The sequence below is a fragment of the Amblyomma americanum genome, chromosome 6 (genome assembly GCF_052857255.1).
Source record: "Amblyomma americanum isolate KBUSLIRL-KWMA chromosome 6, ASM5285725v1, whole genome shotgun sequence".
NCBI classification, from domain to species: Eukaryota; Metazoa; Arthropoda; class Arachnida; order Ixodida; family Ixodidae; genus Amblyomma; species Amblyomma americanum.
In genome coordinates, this window is record NC_135502.1 from 121,458,990 (window position 1) to 121,485,743 (window position 26,754).

General features: G+C 47.2%; 1 protein-coding gene across 6 annotated transcripts in view; it reads right to left on the minus strand.

The window, feature by feature from the left end:
* Positions 1-16,781: 16,781 nt before the first annotated feature.
* Positions 16,782-26,754, minus strand: part of LOC144094054 (uncharacterized) — a 39,880-nt gene continuing 29,907 nt past the window's right edge. For all 6 annotated transcript variants that reach the window (XR_013306396.1, XM_077627918.1, XM_077627917.1 and 3 more), the window contains 2 exons: positions 25,411-25,701; positions 16,782-16,916 (listed from right to left, as the gene is read on the minus strand). Coding sequence is in view for 1 of the 6 variants with exons in the window: in XM_077627917.1 (XP_077484043.1) it covers positions 25,683-25,701 (19 nt within the window). In the remaining 5 variants the exon portion in view is untranslated. The remainder of the gene's footprint in view (positions 16,917-25,410; positions 25,702-26,754) is intronic.

The window sequence follows — 26,754 nt, forward strand, 5'->3', positions numbered from 1 at the left end:
GCCTAAGGCGTCCGGACATCGCTCCACCGACAAAAAAAGACAAACTACAGTACCCCCCACGGAGGCGCGCGCCGTCCCGGCCACGCGGCTCGGGGGTGCAACTGTACAGAACGCCAGTGCGAACCACAAACAAAAGACAAACAAAAGTTTCCTCCAAAGACGCCTGGTTTCCCGGCGAGGCGTCCTCAGAGGCGGAAATGCAAAAAAAAGATACAAGCAAAAGAGACCAGAGCAGGGTGCAGCACAGGACGACCTTACAAGTGTAAATACGTTTCTGTCATCGCAGAGTGCTCGAAAAATTTTGAGCTGCATTACGAGAAGTAGTGGAATATATGTGTATTACCACCATATATTGTGAAGAGGTCGTCAACTTATTCCAAAGTGTGCTCCAAGGGTGAAACAAGTAGAAATTTGCATTAGAGTTCAATGCGAGAAAATGTTTGACGAAACGAAATTTCGTCACATGTCGTCACACGTGGTGGCAGAAGTAGAGCCTCAAAAACAAAGCTTCTCAGAATGTAGCGATATTCAAGACTTCAAAATTTTAATCCAAGGGACATTGCGGGACAGACTGTGTGGTTTTTACAACCTTGTGACAAGCTTGCGGCACCGAAGGACTTTAGCGCACAAAATTTCGATATCTGAAACAGCTCCCACTCCACAGCCATCAGTCGGAGCAGGCATGTTGGCGTTATGAAGCGTTATTGCGACATTTACAGGCTCCCCTCACAAATTTCTTTTCCATGCTAGAAGAAACTAGGAGGATGGTTCGATTCGCAACTGCAGTTAATGGGAAGGTGCAAGACGGCGGGAGCTGCTCATGAATTTTCATGGCGAGACGGAAAGGTTCAGTCCTCAAAATCATTTTCCAAATTCAAGGAGCTCGCGGTCGTGTACTTCGATACTGAACCCCATTCCATGCGTTTGCAGAAGTTCCGCAAGACCGGACAGCTGGTCGGAGAGGATTTGCGAGCGTTTGCGTCGCGACTTCAGCGCCCAGCATACGAAACACTAAGAAACAAAGGAAGGGGACCCGCTAAGAAAGAAATTCGCGGAGGAGCTTTTGAAACAGGAAAGGTCGCCCTATCTGTGAACGGTTTCCGAGACCCTGTTTTTCGGTGCGTGCTGCCATGCAGACCAAGCGATGGGGAGCAATATGAGGAGCTAAATTTGAGCACAGAGAGAGTATGCGTCGTCCAAGCAACAGAGCAGCAGAACGCCAAGTTTGCTCTCTTGATAGAGTGGCCAGACCAATTATAAGGGGTGCTAGCGCATCACGTGGAACGCGGGGATTAAACGGGGACTCAACAGTGCCCGTTCTTTCGGAACGGCAGACCGCCACAAAGATTCATCCGCGGCATGAGTCATTTTGAGGAGATCGTTTGCTTCGCTTGCCGGAGTCGAGGACACATTGGGAGGTTCTGCCCAAATGCGCGCTTGAGGCGAGCCTCAAAATGAAGGGCTTGAGACTTGTCCTAGGTAAGACTGTACAGAGGATGCACGTGCTGTGTCAGAAAACTATTAAACACAACAGGGGATAATGAAGCGCTGGTGGTTTGTGTTACCGATGAGGCTTGCCATGTTGTGCGCTACAGAATAAATGATTGCTGCCTAGAATTGCTGATAGACACAGGCTGAAAGGTGATCTTGCTTAGCGAAATCAATTTTGACACGGTTCAAAGGGAGTGCCTCGCGTGTGTTTGGGCAGTGTACTTCAGGTGCTACATTTACGGCCGGCAGTTCAAGTTAATCACAGCCTGCAATCCTCTGAAATGGGTGATGAGTGTCATAAACCCGCGGCTGAATAGATGAAATCTACAGCTGCGAGAATATTCCTTTGAGGTGAAACATATGTCAGGCACAGCACACATGAACGCTGAAGCGCTCAGCCGGCAAGCCATCGTCGCAGCTGTACGCAATTTTTTCACTGTAATTGACACTGCCGAGTTATGCGATGAGCAGCGCAAATATCCCGACACCAAGCATATCATCGCAAGCATAGAGGAAAAATCGTCTAACCCTGAGCAATTAGGCTGCTTCATTGGTAAAGACGGAACGCTGTACCGGTGGACGCGGCCAACGAGGAAAGGAAGACCAGAGACAACCACTTGGGAAAGGGTCGTCATACCTAGGTTGTGGACAGAAAGGGTTCTTTGTGTGTTTCACGACGCGCCTTGCGCCGGCTGTTTTGGCGTAGCGAAGGCTCGCGACCGAGTGGAACGGTTCTACTTCTGGAGTGGCTTGCGATGTCACGTTTGGGAATACTGCGCAAAGTGTCATTTCCGTCTAAAGAGAAAAACACCCAAGGGCAGCAGGACAGCATCAATTCAGATGTTCCCTGAGGTTTCGGCTTCCTTGGAGCGGACTAGTATGTACATTGTCGACCAGTTGCTCACATGCACTTCTGGAAACAGGTCATACTAGTATTTGTAGATCACCTTTCAAAATACGCGGAACGGGTGGCAATCCGAGATCAAAAAGCAGACACGGTTTCTCGAACTTTTGTCGCACAGATCGTGCTCTGACATGTACCCCTAGGCAGCTCTTAACAGACCAAGGAACCAACTTCGTGTCGCAACTAATGAGGAGAGTATGAGAGTTGCTTAATAAAAATAAGAAGCAGACAACACCATACCATCCTGCTTGCAACAACACGGTGGTGGGACTAAACGAAACTATTACCGGGTTTCTATCGCGTTTTGTCTCGTGTTACCAGCATGACTGGGACTTGTAGCTTTCCCTTGCGATGTTTGCATATAATTCCATTGAGCACGAACGCACGGGTGAAACGTCATTCTTCTCCTATACGGCAGAGACCCAGATCAGCGCAGTGAATTTCCACATTCTCACTCTCGCGTCCCATACGCCTAACTGGCCGACTGTAAGGTGTGACTCGAATCGCAATTGCAGGCTGCAAAAAAATTGCAAGGAAGACATTATTGAAAACGGCGAAGAGAAGGAAGAGATGCACGATGGCGGTGCCAGAGCTGTGCCGTTCCAAGTGGGAGGCACCTTGTACATCAAAAATTGCCAAGTGCAGACAGGGTTAGCTAGAAAGCTCCAGACGAAGTGCAGAGGACCATGTCAGGTTATCGAGAAGCTTTCTCCAGTAACCTTCAAAATCAGAGACGTGAACCAACGCCTGATCACAATGCATGCAAACCACCTGAAGTTGGCACCAGGTTTGTCTTCAACAAATCAGCGAAGTGAAATCTAAGATTTAGACGGGGTGGGCAATCAGACAGAGCGTGCAGATAGTCCGCAGAAAACGTCCTCTCCTGCATTTGTCCGGCAAGCGCCAGCGGTTACGGCAGGAACGCCACCTGATCTATTTCATACATTATTGGAAGATGAAGCGCGCAATGCTTCCACGCAGGGAACACCTGGGGAAGCCCCCTGCCACGAGCACCGCCGAGTTCCAGAAGTCACTAAATAGCACAGACCTAGCCGGTAGAACACGGTTATGCCGATACCAGCTAAGAAAGCTGAATCAGAGTAATGGCATCTACCAGGCGAAGTTAACAAATGTTTAACTCTGCATTATATTGCAACTAATAACTTCCTCATAGTCCTGAGCTACGACACTTGAATTGCCACTTAGGAGGACTTGGTTGTAGAACAGTTGGTAGAACATCGTGAAGAGCAAAACCGCAAAACAGGGTTGGATTGAGGCAGGCGACAATACAGGGCGGTACTGACAACCGAAGATTTATTGAAAAAACAACAGAGCTTATATGGATCAGTCGTGCGTGTAATCTGGCAAACAATCGTAAAATGAGGATGAAACATGAGAAAACAGTACAACGCCAACCATGACAAAAACGATCGGTACGTCGAAGGGAAGGGAACGGAGCAAGGATGACACAACTAACCTGCACAAAACCAAACAAAAATAACTTAGTTAAACACTCGCACCAACGCTGATTCTTTATGAAAAATACACAGAAGACATGCTGACACACTTATCGGGCTCCGATCTAAGGATGGAAATAGATTGGCAATTTCTCTTTCCAAGTGTACCTTCCTTCTTCCTATGATCTCTGTGCAATTTAGCTTAGGAGTTTTTACAACTGCGACAGCAAACGCGCAGGTCAGGTCCTCTGGGCCTACTCAAGGAACGCGCATGCTCTTGCATACTCTCTGGTATTTTATATCCCCCAAACTGGCAGATGTTTAAACATTCGTTTGCAAGAACATGCGCGTTCCTTGAGCAGGCCGGGAGGATCTGCCCTGCCCGTTCGGTGTCGCAGTTGCAAAGATTGCTATAATAAGCTGACTTGCACAGAGATGATATGAAGAAGAAGGGGATGGATGGAAAGTGAAATTGTCGAGGCTGTCGCGATCCTGCGATCAGTGCCAGATAAGAGTGTCAGCTCGCTTCCTGTGTCTATTTTTCAGAAATAATTGAAGTTTCTGTCAGTGTTTGACTACGTTGTTTTGTTTGGTTTTCCGCAGGTTAGTTGTATCAACCCTGCTCGGATTCCTCCCCTTCGACGTACCGATTGTTTTCGTCATGGTTGCCATTGAACTGCTTCCTCATGTTACAACTTCATTTTACGATTGTTTGCCAGATTACACGTGCAACTAATCCGTATAAGCTCTGTTGTTTTTTGTTGTTTTTTCAATAAATGTTCAGTTTTCAGTACCGCCCTGCGTTGTCGCCTGCATCATTCACGTCCTGTTTTGCGGTTTGGCTCCTCATGCTGGAGTTGCCAGTTATGTTTCCTTATGTTTCCATAAAGTAGTACCTTTGCAGGAGAGCATGCACTGTTCTTAAGATACTTGGCTTCTTTTCGCTATATCCTCTCCTTCCTTTTTGATCGCGCAGAAAGTCGGAGCTCCTTTGTAAATATGGTAACGTTTTTGTCCTCAGTGTGGACTAAAAGGAGAGGCTTGTTTTCTGGGTTTATCTTTGGGAGTTCAGTGCTGCTCTGTGTTACGCCCGGAAGAGGTCCGGAAGAGGATGTGGGGTCAGGTGGGGAGGGGTTGGGGGGATCTCACAGTGCGCTTACAATATATTTGTTCTCAACGTAGTCCAACGGTGTCTGGCTCTGCGTCCCGTGTGGTTCCGTGCAGTGTATGGGGTCGTCACAGCGCGATTGCAAGTGTCCTGCGATTTAGGAAAGTCCCACCTGGGTAACAGTCGAAGTGACCGTGCAAGTCACTGCTCTCGTTCCCCAGAAACGTGTCATTCGCCTGGAGGCCACTCAGATGCGCGTAAGTGGTTGGTGAATTATTGTGGCCCATTCTGAGGTCGGCCATGTTGACGGGCCTGGTTGCTCGGCCGCTTAGCGCATTACGAAGTGGTTACAATATTCTAGACGCACGCTTTGCTGCCAGGTAAGTGCCGCTCCCTCATAGAGGAAGTGAGCCTCAATGCTCATCAGCCGCATCACCGAGTGGATGCGACGGAGCACTATCTAGCCGACAGAGAGCCCTTTCGGTTTCCTTGCTTTGCGTTGGTTGCAGTTATTCTAGGCGGAAAAAGTCAAGGTTCCCTCTAGCCTCCTTCAGTGTGCTGTTCAGGAGGCAAGAATGATCTTGATCCTGAGGGTATCAAGAACACCACGGAGAAGGCAAATCAGTTCTGTCAGAGAGAGCACGCGCGGTATGGAGCCGACGCTCGCTACCGAGACTCTATACTGCCGTGGTAAAGCCAGAAATCCGAGTTACCATTATGTTTGCGACGAAGGCCAAAACCTGGATTCCCGCTAAGATTCTCTGTGAAAGCCACCAGCATCGTCTAGAAATTCTTATTAATATCTTTGATGTGATCTTGAGTATTACAGAGTGCCATCTTTTTTCCGCTCGATGCTTAGTCTGTAAGGGCTGGGCAAAAACATGCTCGGCAAATAGGTAGCGTTGTGCTTTGTCTCTGCCATGCGTCTCTTGCAAGCAGTGTAGAAGCTGAAGCAGACCGTCACTGACCGCGGTTTGATTTAACTCAAAACTCGCCTTTAATGGGGATGATGCAGTACGCGTCAACACTTCTTTCTGAAAGCACTTAACAAAACGTTGATTGGTTCTAGCAGCCACGCTGTACGTCTCAATGTCGTGACAGTTAGTAGATGCGTGAGCGGAGTGCACTCGAAAATTGCCATTTCCTTTTGATAGTCCACTAATTCATAAAAGAAAGAGACATTCTTTTTAGGCGCCTCTCAACCTTTGACACTGGAAAATTAGCCGCTGTTCACGATCTCTATGCCAGGTGCCTATACCGCGGCCAGGAGGCGAGGTTTGAGCAGAGTGCCGGTTAGGTGACACTCCATCCAGTGAAAGTTGCCTTCTCCAAAATCTATGCGAAGGGAGCTAGCTGAGGAAGCAGGCTTATAAATCTTATGAAATACGAGCAGACTAAAAAATTGGAAAACTCTTGGCACGTTTCCCGTAATGAAGCCAGGTCTGATGGTGCACGCACGGACAGCTCATCTTTCACTGCTAACTGCGAGTACCGTAACATTATTTTAAAGTTCCTGACATAGTTCAGCATAAAGGAGGCGAACATGAAAGGCCAATAGCAATTCGCAACACCAGTGGGGAACACCAGTAAATGAGTTAAAACTCACGTTGGGCAAAAGATCAAAGCCTTACCTAACTGGAGCCGGGATTCGCGAGCCATGGTCTAGCCCGATGAGTGAAACACACATAATGAGCCTAAAAAGTCGAGTCATTCTAGGACAAAGAAACGAGTATAAAGAAACGCAACACGGAATGTATCAGCGGAGCAGCACAAGGTGTTTTGGCTCTAAGAAGTGCAATGATATGGCAACAACAAAATGGGCTGCCACTAAGCGGGAAAAGCGCGGTGAGACGCGAATGGGATGAAGTGGCACACATAAGGGAGCGTAGCAGAAGAAGAAACCAGGCTGCTCACGTAGGAGCAAGCCTGCTGTACTATCTTCGGAGATAACTATTTTCATCTGCTGTCTTCATCCTGGTAAGCCCCCCCCCCCCCCATCAGCATAGAGGGTAATCCACCTTCGGATTGAACCTAGTCACGTGCCGCCAGCGCTCCTCGGAGGGCCTCAAATTGCACAGGGGTGGAACCGCTGCAGGCGGTTTCTCAAGATTTGTCGTCTCCTAAAGCGCGCAGTGACAGCGTTGAAGTCATATAGCGATATTTTTGAGGCCATCATCAGAAACAACCCGGCAACAATTCACGCAAGAACATAATCCTGTGAGGCTAGCAAGCAGCATTGTTTGAAGAATTAGCAAGCAATAAAGGGCATGTCATAGAGCTTAGTGAAGTTAAGACAGGTAAGGCGTAAGTAGTACAAAATTTCGGGCACATAACGCGCTATCGTGGATTAGTGGATAAAGAAATAGGTGTGGGATTTCACGTCATTAAGGATGTAGCTGGAAACGTAGAGGTGTTCCATAACTCATGACACAGCTCATGACTCATGTCATGACTCATGAGAGAAATTAACTCATGACAGAAGCGGCATGACAGGAACTCATAACCAACGCCGTCGTAGAGACATCTTCAACAAGCATTTGAACTTTGTTCTTTAACATGCAGACAGGTGGAGGAATGTCGGGTTGCAGCGCACATTGTCCAGTGACCACACCTCTATAGGGCACGCTAGTTAGTTTTACAGCAAGGGTGGTGGGGAGCGACACTGTGGTAATGGGGAATGGTGCACAGGAACCGATGCGGTTGATGTCATAGTGCCAGAGTGAGATCGGAGCGCGGGAGACCGAATGGCGCCAGATGGTGGTATCGCGATGAGGGGCGGAGACTGCAGCTTCGGGAATTGTTACTAGCGACGCGCACCGGTAGCACACAGGGAGGGGCCGGCCCAAAGAAGGCGCTTCAATGGACTTTATCATGGTAGGGCGCGATGAATAACCAGATGGTGGTTCTAGGAACCGTAGCCCTCAGATGGTCGTCATGATGTATGGTCGGAGTAAAAGCAATGAGCGCTGCGCTGATGGCGTGAAAGCTGTATGAAGGGTTGGTAGTCTTGGATATAGAATGCCGAGGCCGTCGCGGCAGGTTTGTTCGGTGGCATTGGTTGATGAAGTTGTGGAAATCGGGGTTCATGCAGGCACAGGGGCCAGTACAAGATATCTGTGATGAGCGAAGTCGGAGGACCGGAAAAGCTATTGTTGAGAGAAAACTGACGCCACCCAATATTTAAACAAGACGTCTTTACAACAAAAGGAGGAGATTTAATGTTTGGTGTTGGGAATCCGACTCATAAAGGCAATACCTAAATTTTAGTACTAACCACCAGACTAGCCGCAAGGCATCCGTCGTCTCCTTTCTCCTGATGTGAGCAAAGTCAATCTGCTCCTCCAAAGCGGAGAAGCCACTGGTTTTGCTATCTACAGAAGAATGGATACGCACGTAGCTTTATTCAACGCGTTGGTCGCCGTCAGGCTCGGATCAGAGAGAGACCAGACAGTAGCAAAACAACGAAAGGCGCGCCAGTTGTGCTTCCATACGTGAGGGGGAACCAGCGAGACACCTGTGCGCATTCTGAGAAAACGTGAAATATGCGTGCCTCAAAAACCTGTTTAGAAAATCAGGCGCTTCTTGCCACGATTTAAAGACCGCGTCCTCAGAAAAAACAAGCAAACGTCGTTTACAATATCTTATGCTCCAAGTGCTCGACGTCGTACATCGGAGAAAAAAAGAACGTCCACCAAAGAATAAGGCAACGAAAGAATGAGATCCAACTAATGCATTCAAAAGCCAATCCCCTCGCCGAACAATGCGAACGCTCCGACCATGCAATAGCCTTCGAGGAGGTGAGCTCCTTGACCATGGAGCCAAACCTGTTCAAGAAGCGGCATGTCAAGTCATAGCACATCCGGCTGACAAAAGGGGTGATGAATAGACTCCAGGAACGCTCCCCTCCGCGTGAGTTAGCATACTGCGCCTTGTGGTAGCAAAGGAAGAACGAAAAGCCCTCCGCTGCTACTGGCACATATTTACATATTTTAGTCTCCCCTGAAGAAGGGACTGGGTTGGTCCCTGAAATGTTGGGCAAACATAAAATATGGCTGGCGACATTTTTCTCTCTACTATAGTTTCAAGAACCCAACCAGGCGGACTTCCAAAGAAGATGTTTTCGTACAAGCCAGGCAAGCTGCTCACGTCGTACCAGCTCGTCCTGAACAGTTTCACGCATTGTGTTAAGAAAAGTCTGCGATGGAAACAGTTCGATAATAGGCAACGTCGCAATATTGGCTAGGCGTCCAGACTTCGGCGGGATACGGCGAGATTTGAGTGCGTCGATTGTCCGGCAGTGCGGGAAGACATCTGACACCAAATTTTGATGTCCTCGGCTATAAGAAACTGCTAGATATCTTCTGCAATACGCTTGAGGAGATGTCCTATCTTGTTCTGTTGAGACAATCTAGCGTCTAATGTCTCGCACCGTTTCAGAACAGTTCATACTTAAAACAGCTCATCTTTTGCGCTGTCTTAAGCATGAACCTTCACCAGCAAACCTAGATCGCCACACATGTGTAGTTCATTTCTTACACATCAGACGCTTTTTCGTCCCTTGCGCTTTATGCTGTTCGTAATCCTGCATTCTGCACAACACTGCTCGAAAAACAGCGCTTGTTTGGTCCTCCTTTCGTCCAGTCTTTCGCGCTGTTTTATATATGAACCTTAACCAACAAGTCTAGTTCACTTCATCTGCTGAGAACAGCCTCGATGTACCTAGTGCAAGTTTCGCCCACAGCTTGAGCCCTCTAGGCAAGGGACTCTTCAGCCTGTTTCTTCTTCGTAGTAGTGCGTCAAAGCTTAGTTTGAGATCATCGGCAAACCTTTCCCTTGTGGACAATGAGTATTCGCGGTTCTCATACCACAGCAGGGCGGTTTGAGTCAAGAAAACCATACATTCGCAATTTTTGCGACCAAATACCAGTGGTTATAGCGGCTCACGCGTTCGTAGTGGGTGGGTCACTCGTCAATGTCTTCACCGGCCTGCCCAGCAAAGGGACAGCGCTCCAGGAACGGATGCGCCGCTGGGCTGGTTTGGGGTGGACGGCACATTACCAGTTTGGGAAGGATGGCCCCAGAAGACGGCATGAGTGTCCCAAGGCAAGATGGGGTGCCGACCAAACGAAAGGTAGAAAAGGGAATAGCCGGTTGTGTCATGCCGTAAAGAGTTATATGCAAAAGTCACATAAGGCAAAACAGCGTCTCAATTTCGGTGGTCTGGCGAGACGTACATTGCTAACATGCCGGTGTACGTGCGGTTGAACCGTTCCGTAAGCTGGTTGGTTGTGGATGGTAAGCTGTCGCGAGGTGGTGCTGCGTAGCACACGAACGAAGAATGTCATTAATCACTCGGGACAGAAAATAACGACCACGGTCGGTGAGCAGTTGACGAGGGGCGCCATGGTGAAGAATGATGTTTTGGTGAAGAAAATTGGCGACATCTGTAGTGCAGCTAGTAAGCAAAGCACGCGTGATGGCGTATCGAGTCGTATAATCAGTTGCGACAGCGATCCACTTGTTGCCAGAGAGGGACGTGGGAAAAGGGCGAAGAAGGTCGAGGCCAACACTGTGGAAAGGTTTCGTAGGTACGTCGTTGGGTTGTAGGAGACCGGCAGGCAGAGCGGAGGGCCTTTTCCGACGTTGAGACAGGTCGCAAGCGCCAACGTAGCGCTTGACGGAACGATACAGGTCAGGCCAAAAGAAGCGGTGCCTCACTCGAGCGCATGTCCGGGACACGCCAAGGTGGCCGGCTGTAGGCAGATCGTGCAATTCTTCAAGGACAGAAGAGCGTAGATGTTGGGGTATGACGAGCAGCAATGGAGGACCATCGTAGCGTAGATTGCAGCGATCTAAAATGCCATTCTGGAGCACATGAAGTTGCAGAGACGGAGATCGATTTGCAGAGCGGAGGCCATCAAAGATAGGGCGTAAAGATGAGTCGTGGTGCTGTTCGTTGGCAATATCGGTGAGAGCAGTGATAGCTAAGAGGCAGGGCAGGGTCTCAGTGTCATCTAGCTCAGGTGGTGTCACAGGGTACAGGGATAAACAGTCAGCGTCCTGGTGGCGACGACCGGACTTGTACACTACACAGTATGAATATTCTTCGAGGCGCAAAGCCAAGCGACCAAGGCGACCGGTGGGATCTTTTAGTGAAGACAGCCAACAGAGAGCATGGTGATCGGTGACAACAGCGAATGAGCGGCCGAACAGGTACGAGCGGAATTTAGCTACAGCCAAGACAAGGGCGAGACACTCGCGCTCAGTAATGGAGTAATTTTGCTCGGCGGCGGAAAGTAGGCGGCTGGCATAAGCGAAGACGCGATCTTGTCCCTGTTGACGTTGGGCTAGCACGGCACCGATCCCATATCCGGAGGCGTCGGTGCGAACCTCTGTGGGACACGACGGGTCAAAATGGGCTAAAATGGGCGGAGAGGTTAGCAATTGAACGAGGGAGGAAAATGAGTGCTCTTGAGCAGGGCCCGAGTTAAAGGGGATGTCGTTCTTCAGAAGGTCGATGAGGGGACAAGCGATGTAGGCGAAATCTTTGATAAAACGGCGAAAATAGGAGCACAAGCCGACAACGTTGCGCAGATCTTTCGACGACCTAGGAAGAGGAAAGTCCTTGACGGCTTGAATTTTGACTGGATCTGGGCGGACACCACAAGCATCAACCAGGTGTCCGAGAATAGTGAGTTGGCAGTGACCGAATTTGCATTTCCAATAATTCAGCTGGAGTCCGGTGTTACGGAACACTGTCAGAATACTGGAGAGGCGTTCGAGGTGCGTGGCAAAAGTAGGCGACAAAACCACAACATCATCAAGGTAGCAGAGGCAGGTCGACCACTTAAAGCCGCAAAGAAGGGAGTCCATCATTCGTCCAAAAGGTAGCCGGCGCGTAAGAGAATCCGAATGGCATGACTTTAAATTGGTATAAGCCATCAGGCTTCACGAAGGCGGTCTTTTCGCGGTCCTTTTCATCAATGGCATTTTGCCAGTACCCCGATCGAAGATCAATTGAAGAAAATTATTTGGCGCCGTGGAGGCAATCTAATGCATCAATGATCCTCGGGAGTGAATATAGGTCCTGTTTTGTGATGCGGTTTAGGTGCCGGTAATCAACGCAGAAGCGCCAGCTGCCGTCCTTCTTTTTTACCAGGACAACTGGTGAAGCCCAAGGGCTTCACGAGGGCTCGATGATGTCTTTTGTGAGCATCTTGTCCACCTCTTGGTTGTATGACGGTGCGTTCAGCGCTGGACACGCACTACGGACGTCCGTGGATAGGAGCGGCATCACCAGTGTTTATGCGATGCGTCACTACAGAGGTTCGAGCCAAACCACGGGCATCAAAGTCGAAGATGTCGCGAAAAGATGATAAAAGGCAACTAAGATTTTGAGCTTGCATCGGCGGTAGGTCAGAAGAGATCTTGTCGTCGTAGTCGTTTGTTGGTTTCTCGGTTGATGTATCCGCAGGCAACAGGCCTTGGTGAGTAGAAGGTGAGCAGGTGCCCACGGCTGAAATGACACATTTGGCAGCCGGGCAGAGCGTGGCGAGTGAGATGCCCTGCGGGAGCGGTTCGATAGACGAGCCAAAGTTCAGAACCGGAAGGTACGCCCGGTTGGCCGACATTGTACAGACAGTGTGCGCAAGCGAAATACTTCGCGAGAGGGCGACGTCAAGGTTCGGAGCGACTACGTAGGGACCATCAGGGACAGGAGGAACAGATGAAAAAGAAATGTAAGTGGCGGCTTTAGGCGTTAGACGGACAAAGTCAACAGCACAAAGGCGAGATACAACTGGGGACAGTGACTCAGCAGAAAGGAGTAGGTCAGGCTGGACAACACTGGTGGCGCAGTTGATTAGGGCTGAATGCTAAGACAGGAAGTCGAGGCCAAGAATGACGTCATGTGGGCACTGGTCCAGAACAGAAAATAGAACGGATGTATGGCGGCCGGAAATGGTCACAGGGGTTGTGCATAGTCCAACCACAGGAGGCGTTGTGCCGTCGGCAACGCGGAGAACGGTTGTGGGAGCAGGGGTCAGTACTTTTCTTAGGTGGCGTCGGAGGGTTGAATTCATGACGGACACGTGCGCGCCCGTATCGATCAGGGCTCTCACAGGGACTCCATCGACATGAATAGCGAGCAAATTTTGGTGTGCGCGGAGGGCTAAGCGACGATTTTGGGACTGAGGCTGTATTGCAGCATAACCTCCAGACACTGCAGCGTCTAGTTTTCCGCTTGCGAGCGTACGTAGGGGCCAGGAGAGGAGCGACGGAGTAGGGGCAAACGAGACTGCCGACGCAGGGGGGACGGGAAGCGGCTGGGGCGGGAAAACTGGCCGTTGACTGTAGCAGTCTGGCGGGCTGGAGTGGGCGTGAAGTGGCTGGGCTGTTCATCGTTGCGGTGACATCTGAGAGGATTGTATGCGCTACGACGGGACCAAAAATTGCGACAGTGACGGGAGATGTGGCTAATACGGTGGCAGAGGAAACAAATGAGCCTGTCGTCGGGTGTCAGCCAGTCGTTAGGGTTACGTCGACGTGGAGCGAAATAGGAAGGTCGGTCAGGAGCAATCGCAGTGATGTCGGGTGGGGATGAAGGACGTACGGGGCTTACGGGTTGGAGACCAAGATTTGCAAGCTCTTGACGGACGACGGCTGGTACCATAGAGATGGTGGGCAAGTGGTTGTCGCCATCACGTAGGTGCAGGGAGGCAGGGGACATGGCTTCGAGTTCGCGTCGAATGATGCGGGTCACATTTTCTGGAGGCGCAGGAGTTTGCCGGGACAGCAGGTCTTCACATGAGGATGTGACAGCCGTGTTGGGGAGGCGTGTGTACGGCTGGCTAATACGCCTGCTTTTTTCTTGGAAGCGAAATTGATTGCCCCACGGCATCAATGATGGGTGAAGGTGTGACGAAGGATCTAAATGAATAGAAAAAGGTTAGCTGATTTCATGAAGTGCAGTAGAGAACGATGGTATGGTCCCTGAGTCCAGGCAATGTATGAGAAGGGTTGCTTGGCGAAAGACCTGCTACCATTAGGTGCCGGGTGCTTGTAGGCTTGAGAGCTGGGCAGTCCCACAGTAAGTGATGAATGTCGGCCTCAATTTCCTCGTGTTTACATACCGGACACCCTGGCCGAGGAAACAGTTCTAGGTACTGAGGCCACTTCCGAGAGATGGCTGGTGTGAGGGCAACCCCGACCCGGATCCTCCTAAGCGCAACCTCCTCTGCACGGGTAACACCGCGGAGAGGGTTACCGCATACGGAGGGATGCTAGCACGCGTGCGGCGCCGGAGGAGTTCCTTTCATGATGAAAGGAGGGTAAGATTGTCCAAATTAAGGAGCCGAGGTGGTGATGAGTTTGGAATTGCAAGGCGGGTCGCTAAATCTGCCTGCCTTTGATAGGTCAGCAGATCCCGTGGGATCCACTCAATACGTACTAGCTGCGGGATGCGAGCCGCGAGCCGGTGGGTGTCCTAACATCGTTGGATAGCGGCTAACACGTCGTAGCAACCGGACAACTTGAAAGGCGTCAGTGCCGATGACAACGTGGGCCGAAGGGAGCATAGTTAATTCGGCCACAGAGCAGAGTGCTTCTCGAACTGCAACGAGCTCAGCACAAAAGGACGAAGGGGTTTCCGTAAGCTGAAACCAAGAGGTTTTATTCAGGGCAGGTCTGCACGGGCAGTAGTTAGCTGTTTTTGTTTTGCAATCTTGCATGCTTGCGTCTACGCAGACAACAATGGATCCTTCAGGCAGGCAAGCATCTTGTTCCTCAAATTTCTGGCAGAGCAGTGATGCCGAATGAGCAGATGTTGGCTGGCGATTGTCTTTTGGCTTGTTGTCGCTGAGCTGTACAAACTTCCATGGGGGAAGAACTGGCGAGAGGCTATGAGAACCATTATGTGCCTTCCATGCATCACACTGGTCATAGCTTTACAAGAGAATGCGCAGCTCAATACCATTGATGAGCTGGTGCAGCAGCGCCGTGAAGCGCGCAGCTTTAAGACCAGTCTATCGCACTCCACGCATGCACTTAGGACTTATGCAACGACACACTCCATTCTTCAGCCGCCAGCGCCTGCTTTTAGCTTCCTCGAAGCGGCAACATTCCTTAATAATGTCGTCGACTGTAGTGCAATTCTTGTAGACGAGCAGGTTGAAGGCATTTTCGGCGATCCCCTTCAACACGTGACCCACTTTGTCAGATTCGGGCATGTTATCATCAACTTAGTTGCAGAGGGCCAACACGTCCTGAATGCACGAAACATAGGATTCCGTAGAAGCTTGAGCTCAGGATGCAAGGTTCCTCTTAGCGGCGAGTGTTCGGCCGAGCGTTCGTCCAAACAGGTCGCGAAGGTTCTGCTTGCAGATGTCCCAGCTGGTCAAGTCATCTTCGTGAGTCTCGTACCAGACTAAGGCGGTGTCTTTTAGGTAGAAAATGACATTAGCGAGCATAAGGGTTGGATTCCTGCGGTTGTATATACTCACGCGTTCATGCATCTGGATCAGGTCGTCCACGTCAACGTTGTCGGTGTCAGAAAATGTCCCAGGGTTACGAGGATTAGAAACAACGAGTGATGGCATGGCCAATAGTGATGTTTGCTGGCAGGCGTCCTGGGTCATGATGAGTGCAGGCAGCTGTCGGCCGCTGCGGAGCTCCGTCGTTGGTAGACGTAGGGGAAAGGCGCACCTCCACCGAATATGTTGCGGGAAAGAATATATTTACAGCAATGTACACCACGAAGTAACAGCTACGAGCGGCACACAATTCACAGACCTTCGTTGTCGTCTTCGTCTTCGTCCACCCGTTCAGTCGCTCATTCTCGGCGCCGTCTTCCCCCTTCAATATGAATAACTTCTTCCGCAGACAAGAGAACAGGAAGTTGGCCTGGAAGAGCCCTAATGTCGAGGCTACAAATTAGACTTCATAATATCCGCTCACCTTGCTATGGCAAAGGATAAGGAGGTCGTTGGAAAGGTGCGTTGTAGCGACCACAGAATGGTGAATGTCTCAAATAAGCCAATCTTTGAAGACGGAATAGAAGAAACTAGTGAAGTGGAAATCCATTAACGAGTTAGCGGCAGAAGCGAGAGTAGAGGAATTCAAGATTTCGCTACAGAACAGACATTCGGCTTTAACTGAGGAAGGTGATATCCATGTTCATACAAGCAACGAAATTCTCACTGTTATCTACAAGGAGCGCGCCGTACAAGTAGGCGATAGGTTGGATCGACCGGATGTTAGCAGGCTATTTCAGGAGACAAAAACATCTGGTTAAGAAACACTAAAGCATGACGGCGTCCTATCCTAGACAGAATAGAACAAGCAGAGCTATCGAAGTTAATAAATAAGACACAAGGGTAGCCGATAAGGAGGTTTGATATGAAGAGAATAGAGCATGCTGCTAAGGACGCATGCTCTATTCTCTTCAAAGCCTAACAGCAGTGAAGAGGAAACTTGGCATATGTACCTCCTCAACAGACAGTACAGGATTCTAAGACAGAAAATTTCTGTAGCCTGTAGTCTTGTCTTTTATAGTCTGTCTTCTGTAGTCTGTCCTGTCTTGTGTAGTCTGTCTTGATTTCTGTGGAATCTCTTGTCTTCTGTAGTTTGCCTTGTCTTCTGTAGTGTGTCGTGTGTAGTGCTCGTACACTGTGTCGCAGTCGTTACTGTGTCAACTGTCAATTAACAGAGGATTTGTGTATTCTTGACTAGGAAATGCACAAAAATGCACAGCTTGTTAATGGTCGCCAGTAAAATAATACAAGCATAGTGCATTCCAGATTATTTCATGCAAAAACCACTATAATTGCAATGAAAATTATTCATTTTTATTTACTGTTTTGTGCTTTTTTCGATCTTGCTGAGGCACGCTCTCCAGCGTTTTCCTGGCTGCAGGGTCCTAGATACATCGCCCATGAGCCAAGAAAAGTGGTCTTTGTTTCTGCTGAGAAAAGAAAAAATAGATATCACCGCACAAAAAGAATGTGGAAGCGTTGACGCCTCCTCTACACTGGTCACCTTTGAAATTAGGGGCCATGGTTGTTTTCGTGTTCACTTGATTGGTTATCGATTAGCTCTTATTTTACCCTCATTTCATCCCAGCAACCATTTCGAGTTTTCAAATTTTCCGCCATGCATCGTTCCACTCACTAAATAACCGTCCAGTCTAAGTACCCGTTCATTGCCTTTTTCTTCTCCCTAATTACCTAATTTCCTCTAATTTATCATTCGTTTTTCTATCCTCTGGTTACGTATCACTCACTTATCACTGGTCACGAGATTGCCCATTTCGAGTTTTCAAACTTGGTGCAAGCTTTGGCTTTGTCCAGACTTCGAGTATGTCAAATTTGGCTCTATGCTGTAGCTCCGCCTACTTACAGCGTTTTCAAACTTCGCAGAACTTTTGCTCCGTCCCGGCCTCTTTTTGGACATTTTTGACTGTAAATAATTATCAGATTATGAAATTTTTTCGCGCAGCATCCTCACATCATCTTCTTCCAATCACAACCACTCGTATGACGCTATCTCTTCTGAGCTGCCCACAACTGCTGCGGACATGATCCCTGGCAACATAGCCTAGTAAAATTTTCACTTCATTTAAAATGTTGTAATACTGAACAAGGCTTTTGACTGGGCGAGTTAGTACTGACTCACCTTAAAAACCAGCCAGAAGACACAACACACGACAAGACGAGCTCAAGAGGAGGCTTAAAAAAAATTTCAGTGAAGGAAAGCCGGAAAAGAAGACCCGCGAAGAGGTACGTGCGTACAATACCTCAAAGCAGTGAAATGGAGAAATGCAATCAAAAGTCACTGCCATACTAATGAATCATCTAAAAAAGCAAATTCCTTAGGGTGAAGGTTTATCGACGGCTTAACTTCACGTGTCCTAAGCCTTAGCGTTATAGGAAGCCTCAATTATCTATCGACAGATTTCTCCCTTCCGTAAACCACTGATGTGCCGTGGAAATTAGGCATGCTAAGAGACAGGTCATCCTCAGGTTTGCATTCACAAGACTGAGCGTGCAGTGCCAGATTAGAGTTTGCCTTCCCTCCAAAAGAGTGAAAGTGCTCAGTCAGGTGCAAATTCAGATATCTGCCGGTCGGCCCATACTAGTTGCAGCCCTAAGGCAGTGTAACGCAATAAAGTCCATTGCTTTTGCAAGTGGTGAACCTTTTTTACGAGACAACTTCTATTGTGGATGATTACCCATAGTTTTATTAAGCCTTGCTTTAATGGCGGCTCAAAGGCCTCCTTTCTTGCACTTCGCTGTTAACACAACAGCCACATTATGCTTTGCCGCGACTTTCTCGAGACAGTGTGAAGTACTGTAGAGGTAAAGTATATCAGCATCATCCCAGTATGTGTTCCTTAGCCTCGAGCGAGTGAAAACACGCTCTGACTGGTTGGTGAGATGGGCAAGTGGAAACCCAGCTGCCATTAGCTTGGAAGCCTGCTACAATGCGTCCTCAGCACAGTGATGGCATGACTTATGTAAAGCTGATTTCATGCACGCGATTGCACAACCATCAAGTGTTTCCATCTTTAGTGACCATAGCCAGCGACAAGTACCCCTCTTCATCATCCTTCCCCAGCCCACGAGTTGTCCGACTGGTAGCTAAAAAGAGCCTTCCCCTATCTTGGGCCGTAGCCCCGACAAACATGGTCGTCCACAAAGCTCAGGTCTGAATCAAGAACTGCCAGCGGTTCTGCTTAGTGGAAACCTAGCTGCTATTAGCTTGGAAGTCTGCTACAATGCATCCTCAGCATATTGATGGCATGACTTATGTAAAGCTGATGTCATGCACGCGATTGCACACCCATCAAGTGTTTCCATCTTTAGTGACCATAGCCAGCGACAAGTACTTCTCTTCATCATCCTTCCCCAGCCCACGAGTTGTCCGACTCGTAGCTAAAAAGAGCCTTTCCCGATCTTGGGCCGTAGCCCCGACAAACATGGTCGTCCACAAAGCTCAGGTATGATACAAGAACTGCTAGCGGTTCTGCTTAGACAATTCTGATGTAAAAGACAATCCTTGACCGCACGCCTTAAAGATTTCTAAAACATCTTGTGTCAACATATCTGACCCTCCATGTCCAGAAAAATTTAGGTAGTCCTGAACATAACGAAATGCTACTATGCCAATGTCTTCCAAAGAGGGATCTAATGCCTTATAGACTTTAGACAAAAAACTGTTGCTGAGCAAAGGTGCGACCTGGATGTAAATACCGCGATGCCAACTGACAAATGGGGATTTGCACTAAAGGACAACAGCTTCATGAAGCTGGCAAACGAAATCACGCAATCGTCTGTACAAGCATGTTCACTGTTCACCCTGATGCAGTCTTGCACACGCCTCAGAAGTCAATCATGTGACAGTGAATAGTACAGGCTCTCCATGTCGATGCTCCATGCAGAGCGCCTGTCCAGGCTGCTGTCCATAAGAAACTATAAGGAGTTGGCAGGGCGGCATTTACATCAGAAATCAGGCATATGCAGAGGGTTCAGGTCGCACCGTTCCTCTGCGACATTTTTCTGTCCAGAGTTAATACCTCAACAAAACCCTGTTCGGAAGACCTCGGTGTACTAGCATTTTGTTATGTTGATAGCTACCTAATTTTTTGCAAAAGGAGGGCTCAGATAAGTTGGCGCAAGACTTTTTAGAAATCTTTCAGACATGTGGTCAAAGCCTATCTTTTACATCTTAATTTCACTAAACAGAACCGTTTGCAGTTTCTTGATTTAGACCTGCGCTTTGCGCACGACCACATATGTTGGCACCAGCGCCCAAGATCGGGAAAGCCTCTTAGCTATGAGTCGAACCACTCGAGGCTGGCGAAGGACGGGTTGGCAATCGCATGCATCACGACCGCTTTACGGAAGTCATGCCATCACAGTGTTGAGAATGCATTCTCGGAGCAGGTTTCCAAGCCAATGGCACCGGGGTTCCCACTTGCGTATCTCGCGCACCTGTCAGAGTGTGTTTTCATTCGCTCGAGGGAAAGGAACACTACTCGCATAATTTTGACGTAGTTGAGCAGCACAAAAATGCGGCCTCTATACCTTACCTCCACGGCATATCGCGCCGTCTCAAGAAAGTCGCACCAAAGTATGATGTTGCTGTTGTCTTGACAGCAAAAAGCGAGGTAGGTGCTTTTTGCGTGGGAGCCCTTCACTACGGCACCTCTTCCTTTCTTCTTTCACTCCCTCCTTTATCCCTTCCCTTACGGCGCGGTTCAGGTGTCCAACGATATATGAGACAGATACTGCGCCATTTCCTTTCCCCCAAAGCCAAGTATTATTATTATTATTTTTGCGCCGCCCTTCAAACTAGGCTTGATACAACAGCGGCAGATAAAAAATGTTCACCACTTGCAAAAGTAAAATGTTTGTTTTTTTGCGTTCCACTGCCTTGTAGCTGAAAATACTATGGACAGACAGGCAGATGTCAGAATGTGCACCTGGCTGAGAGCACTTTCACTGTAGAGAGAGGAAGGTGAATTCTTACCTGACACTGCACGTTCGATCTCGTGAATGCAATTGGAGGACGACCTGTGTCTCTGCACGCCTGATTTCCGCGGCACATCAGTGGTTTAGGAAAGTGATAAATCTGTCTTGATACAATTGAGGCTTACAAGCCTAAGGACAAGTGCGTGGCTAAACCATCGGTGAACCTTCATTTTAAGGAATTTGTTTTTTTAGATGGTTTACTAGTACGCCAGTGCCTTTCGATTGTTTTTTTCCCTCTCACTGCTTTGGGGTTTTGCGTGCGTGCATCTCTTTGCAGGGCTTCTTTTACTGTTTTCCTTCAATAAAATTTCAGTTGTTAGACCAGCCTCCTTTTGTGCTCATCTCTTCTCCGGTTTTGTGTCTTCCGGCTGGTTTTAAGATATAATACTGAATGCCGGAAGAAAGCCATTTTACAGTCAAGCGCACTTATAATGACCGCAGCTATAGTGAATGTTCAATTATTACAAAAATGAGTGCTTACTTCATTAATTTATTCATGAAATAAATTACACTTCATCACAATAAAGAAGGACCAACCCTTATGGCCAAACTGCATTTACAGCAAACAAGGGGGCACCGTAAACCTGCCCCTCTTGCAAAAGCTTGCACTTCAGGCCAATGCAGAAATCAGATCAGATTACTTCCCAAACCGCATGACACTGCCACGCAAGGAATGTGACAACCAACAAAAAACAACAACAAAGTGAACTGTAGGTAGCAGCCAGTCTCATGCAGTCTCATGCAGACAAGCTACAAGGTGAGGCCAACAATGACGTGGAAGGACAAATTTGGCAGAAGGCCACAACTAGCATATAGTTATAAGGTTTTCACAACAAGCTGAGCCCTTTAAATGGCAAATACTTGCTGCACGGTCCCAGCACTACTGTGTATAGTTCTATGGTTTCAAATGCTTGTTAGCTCTGAGCCCTTGGCATTGCACTGATTTATTTATTTATTTTACCCTCAGGGCAAAGCATTACAGAGGGGAGTGGGTAATACATAATAACACTGAAAATACAAACAGCAGAGAACAATAAATTATCACAACATAGAAAAGTTAGAACAAGTGATCAACACAATATATCATTCAATAGAAGCGGCAACAGCAGACCTAAACAATACAGGGTCAGGAATTGTGGCAACTGAGGAAGGAAGGTGGTTCCAGTCATATGAAGTGCGAGGAATAAAAGAATCTGAGAATGTTTTAGTTTTGCATATAGAAATGCCTACCTTATGTATGTGATCTGTGCGGCGTGAAATATATGAAGGGGAAGAAGTAACGCGTAGCGAATAGACTCATGATGAAATATTTTGTGAAAAAGGCACAGGCGTGCAATTTTGCGTCGTGATGCAAGTTAAGATAGGCCTAGGGTAGTTTTCATAGCGGTTACGCTGGATGTACGCCGAAAGTCAGAGAGAATAAACCGCGCTGATTTGTGTTGTACCATCTCCAGTAGGTCGCTCAAATTCTTAACACAAGGGTCCCAGATTGATGAAGCATATTCTAGTTGTGAACGTACGAGTGTCGTATAGAGTAGAAGTTTAATGTTAGTTGAGGATGCGTGAAAGTTACGTCTCAGATATCCGAGCATGCGATTAGCTTTGTTAGTGATGTGCTCAATGTGCGCATGACAGCTAAGGTCAGACGTAATATGAATTCCGAGGTACTTATATCTTGTAACTGGATCAAGCAACAGATAATTAAGAGTATATACGGGCGATTCAGTAATAACGCGAGAAATGCGGATTAGTTTGCACTTTTCAGCATTTAAAGTCATATTCCAAGTTTTACACCATGTTGAGATAGCGTTAAGGTCAGACTGAATCATGTGCTTGTCACTATCATTTGTTATTTCCTGAGAAATGATGCAGTCATCGGCAAAAAGATGTACAGAAGAAGAAAGGTTACTGGGTAAGTCGTTGATAAATATAAGAAAAAGCAGGGGCCCAAAGACGGTGCCTTGGGGCACACCGGAAAGGACAGGGTGAACGGCGGAATTAACATTGTTAACGGCAACAAATTGCTGACGATGGGTAAGAAAAACTTCGAGCCATTTTAGAATGTTAGTGTCTAATTTCACCATGCGCAGTTTTAGTAACAAATGATGATGAGAAACCTTCTCAAATGCCTTCCCGAAATCTAAGAAGATGCAGTCGGCGATCGAGCGGTAATCTAAAATTGCGTGGAGTTTGTCCGTGAATAGGAGTAACTGTGTTTCGCATGAATAGGATTTCCTAAAACCGTGCTGAGAAGGATGGAAAAACGAGTTTGATTCAAGGAAAGTGACAATATGTGAAAAAAGTATGTGCTCTAAGATTTTGCATGGGATGCTGGTAATACATATGGGCCGGTAGTTAAAAGGCGAATGTTTGTTACCAGATTTATGCACATGAACCACCTTACCTATCTTCCAATCGGCCGGTAGTTCACCGTTTTCCAAAGATTGCTGAAATATTTAAGTTAAGGCATGCGATGAGTACATTTTAGTACTTTTCAGGAACTTTGTAGTAATGCAATCAACACCAGCACTGGAGGATATCTTAAGATTATCAATTATTTTAACTATACCGTCAGGATGGATGACGACAGGGTACATTGGGAGGAAGTTATTATGAGACAGTTGAGGGAAATCCGTAGTTTCATCACTTGAAAAAAAGCTCGAAAATATATTATTCAGTACATTTGCACAGGCAGTGTCAGATATAGGTTCGTCGCTTGAATTCGTTATTATTATTCTAGACGTTTCAGAGGGGTTAATGACATTCCAAAATTTTCTTTGGTTATTGAGCAACATACCCGGTAGAGTGCTATTCTGGTAATTGGCTTTAGCGTTCTTGACCGCAGAATTGTAAGTGTAAGCTGCAGAGCGATAACGGGACCAATTATATTCAGTGCGTGATTTTTTAGCTGAACAGAAAAAGCGTTTCATACGGTTAGACAAGCGCTTAAGAGACGCGTTATACCATGGCGCATGATGCTGATAAGATATTACGCGAGTAGTTATGAAACGGCTGGTGAGATCTAAGATTTTTTTCTTGAATAAGAGCCAGTTTGCGTTCACCGATCGCGAGTCGAATTCGTCGAAAAAAGTGGCCAGGAAAGAACCTAGTTCATTATTAACTTTGTTGAAATCAGCGCGATGATACATGCGTATTATATTAGTGTGACTAGCCGACTTTTGTATATGAATGTTGACAGAAAAATTGAGCAAAGAATGGTCAATTAACTGGGGCGTGTGGGTTATTTCTGAGCACAGTTCTGGGCATGTTGTTAGTATGAGGTCTAATTTACTTGTAAATTCAGTAATTCAGGTAGGCTGAGTAACAATTTGGGTAAGATTAAACAGTGAGCATAAATTAGTGAATTCCTTGCATAGTGTCGAAGAGGAGAATAGTTGCACCGAAGACCAACCGATGCCCGGAAAGTTAAAATCACCCAATAGAAAGATCGATGACGAAGGGTAACGCGTTACTATAACGTTAATGGTATCATGAAGCTCTGCAACAAAAGTAGGAGATGCATTATGCGGTCGATAGCATGTGCCTAGAATTATTCTCAGTTATCCGAGTTGAAGAGATACCCATATAATTTCGATGCTTGATGTTATGTGAATAGAACATGACTATTTTTTTACTGAATGCTATTAGTACCCAACCACCTTGCCGATCTTTCCTGTCACAACGATAGAAGTGGAAATGATTTGGTGAATCGAATATTTCAGAATCACGTATGTATTCATGCTGCCTAGTTTCAGTTAGGACGACGATGTCAGCGGAGCACGCACTTATGGCAGAGGAGAGTTCTGTACGTCTTTTGATGACACTTCGGATATTAGTAAATAAAACTGTTGCTTGAGCTGCGCTTAGATAACGATCACTGCCCCTCGGTAATTGTTAGGCAGATTTACAAGTGCTAGTTGCAGCGGAGAGAGACGAAGGCGCGTGCTTGGCTATCTGCTATGCGCGTTTTGCGGTAATAAGAAATGTTTTATCGTTTACAGGGTCATACATGTAGGATCTGTCATTCACGACCAACTTATTGTATTTTAGTTTAAAAGATGGATAGCCGGGCAGTGATTTGGCGAAGCCAGTTTTTTGCGTGCTTGGCGTGTAGCATACGAATAATCTTCTGTCACTTGAACGTCTTCTTTTGTCTTTTTTACACTTCTGAATTTTTTCTCTGGTTTTGAAGTTGTTTAACTTCACAATCACCGGACGGCATCCAGAATCAGAGTGCCGCCCTAATCGATGGGCCCTATCTATGTCATTTGGCGAGAGTTCGGGATCAACATATTTTGAGAGGACGTTTAAAAGTTTTTTTTCCGTTTCATTTCATGTTTCATGGTCATTCTCATCGGCGATACCATGAAAAAATAGATTATTTCTACGACTCTAGTCTTCTAATTCATGAATTCTTGCCTGCAGCAGTTTATTTTGTTTGCGAATATTAAGAGCATTGCATTCGAAATCCTGTGTTACTTCGTCAATTGCTTCAAGTGAGTGTTCAACTGTCGTAAGCCTGGAATTCATACTGGCGAGGGTTGAATTAATACTTTGCTGTCCGCTCCGTAGTTCTTTCATGGTTTTCCGTATATCTTCGTTACTGGCTGAAAGCGCGATTGACTGTGCCTGCAATTCCTTCAAGATACGAAGTATTTCCATGTTTTGCTCTGATTGTGTTAATACGACATTAGCGGCAGGGTTACTCTCCTTGATCGATGTGTCTGCGCTCCAATCACCGCTGATTATTTTAGTGCACGTGCGAAAAGGACCTGGATTTACTTCCACATCTCCCGACAATAGCAAAAGAACGCAGCTATTGAACCATTCAGTCAACACGCTCAAAAACACCCGTGGGCACGGGAGCAGCAGTAAGCATCGATTGTCACTTTTCTTAGCATATAAAGGAATGTAGTTACGCACCTGCATGACAAACAAAGGCGGCCTTTTAGCCATTGTCGCTGCAACGCTGCTCTCGTGCCCCCTGAAGCGGTCCCACGGACACCAGCGCTTAAATACTGGTGTTGAACTTGCTGTCGATTACCATGGCGCAGCCTTGGAGTGATAAGGACTGCTCGCAATTCTTCAGGGCGCCGCCTGATGAACGAACGGAGGCACATGATAGGAAACAACCTGCGTCACTTGGTGCAGAGAAGCACTGTCACGGGCAGAATAACAGATGTAGATGCTGTGCGCTACAAGTGGAAGCAGCACCTGCATGGCAAACAAAGGCGGCCTTTTAGCCATTGTCGCTGCAACGCTGCTCTCGTGCCCACTGAAGCGGTCCCACGGACACCAGCGCTTAAATGTTGGCGTTGAACTTGCTGTCGATGACCGACCCGCAGCGTTGGAGTGATAAGGACTGATAAGGACTAATGCAAAAAACCTTGGAAAGGGCAACCAGAGCGTAGAGCTTTGAGCCATAGGCATTCAGAAGCTCAGTGGTCCTGTGGGAGAACTTTTGGCAGGGTGACACAGTAACAAATGCTGCTTTAGTTACTTTCACTCTATTGCAAAAAACTCGCACAGCAGAGGCCTATCCTCCATTTTGCATTGCAGAAACAATCTCTGAAATTCAAAGCACGCATACTAAATGCACACCTACCTTCCAATGCAGCTTCATAATTATGCGTTTAATAATGGCAATGAAATACCAGTCAGTACATGTAGTTTTCAATTTATCCAAAAAGTATAAGAAAACTATAAATAAAAAATAAAGAAAAAACATTAAAACGGAAATAAAATTACGAGAATTGTTTAAAAAATTTGAGTAGAATTATATTACATCCAATACACTCCAACAGCTCTTAGCTTTGTGCACCTTATAACCACACTTTCTTACAGGCACATTTGCAAAGAAATTGGGTTGAACCTGATCTTTAAAAATCTTTTTGGGGTACAACAGTAGGAAGAAACCAGGTTTTATCCAAAAACGAAGGGCCCTACACATTGCATCACAAGGCCAGATGGTGCACTTGAGTCGCCTCTTCCATAAGTCTCCAATTTTCTAGTCCTCCACAAGCTGCATGATCCCTGTCTGCTACTAGTCAAATTTCAGTATTCTACTTGGCTGAGGGCCTCCCACTGCTTTTTTCACTCTTAGAATCCTGCAGTCCTAGCAGATCATCAGCAGTATAATTATTTATTTAAATTTCTGCAGCACCACGAAGGCATAACTGCAGGGGCAATACATACGTACACAATCAACCCTATAGCATGTGCGAACCTTTTGTACAGGATGGGAAAGAATCTATGGCAGATGATAAA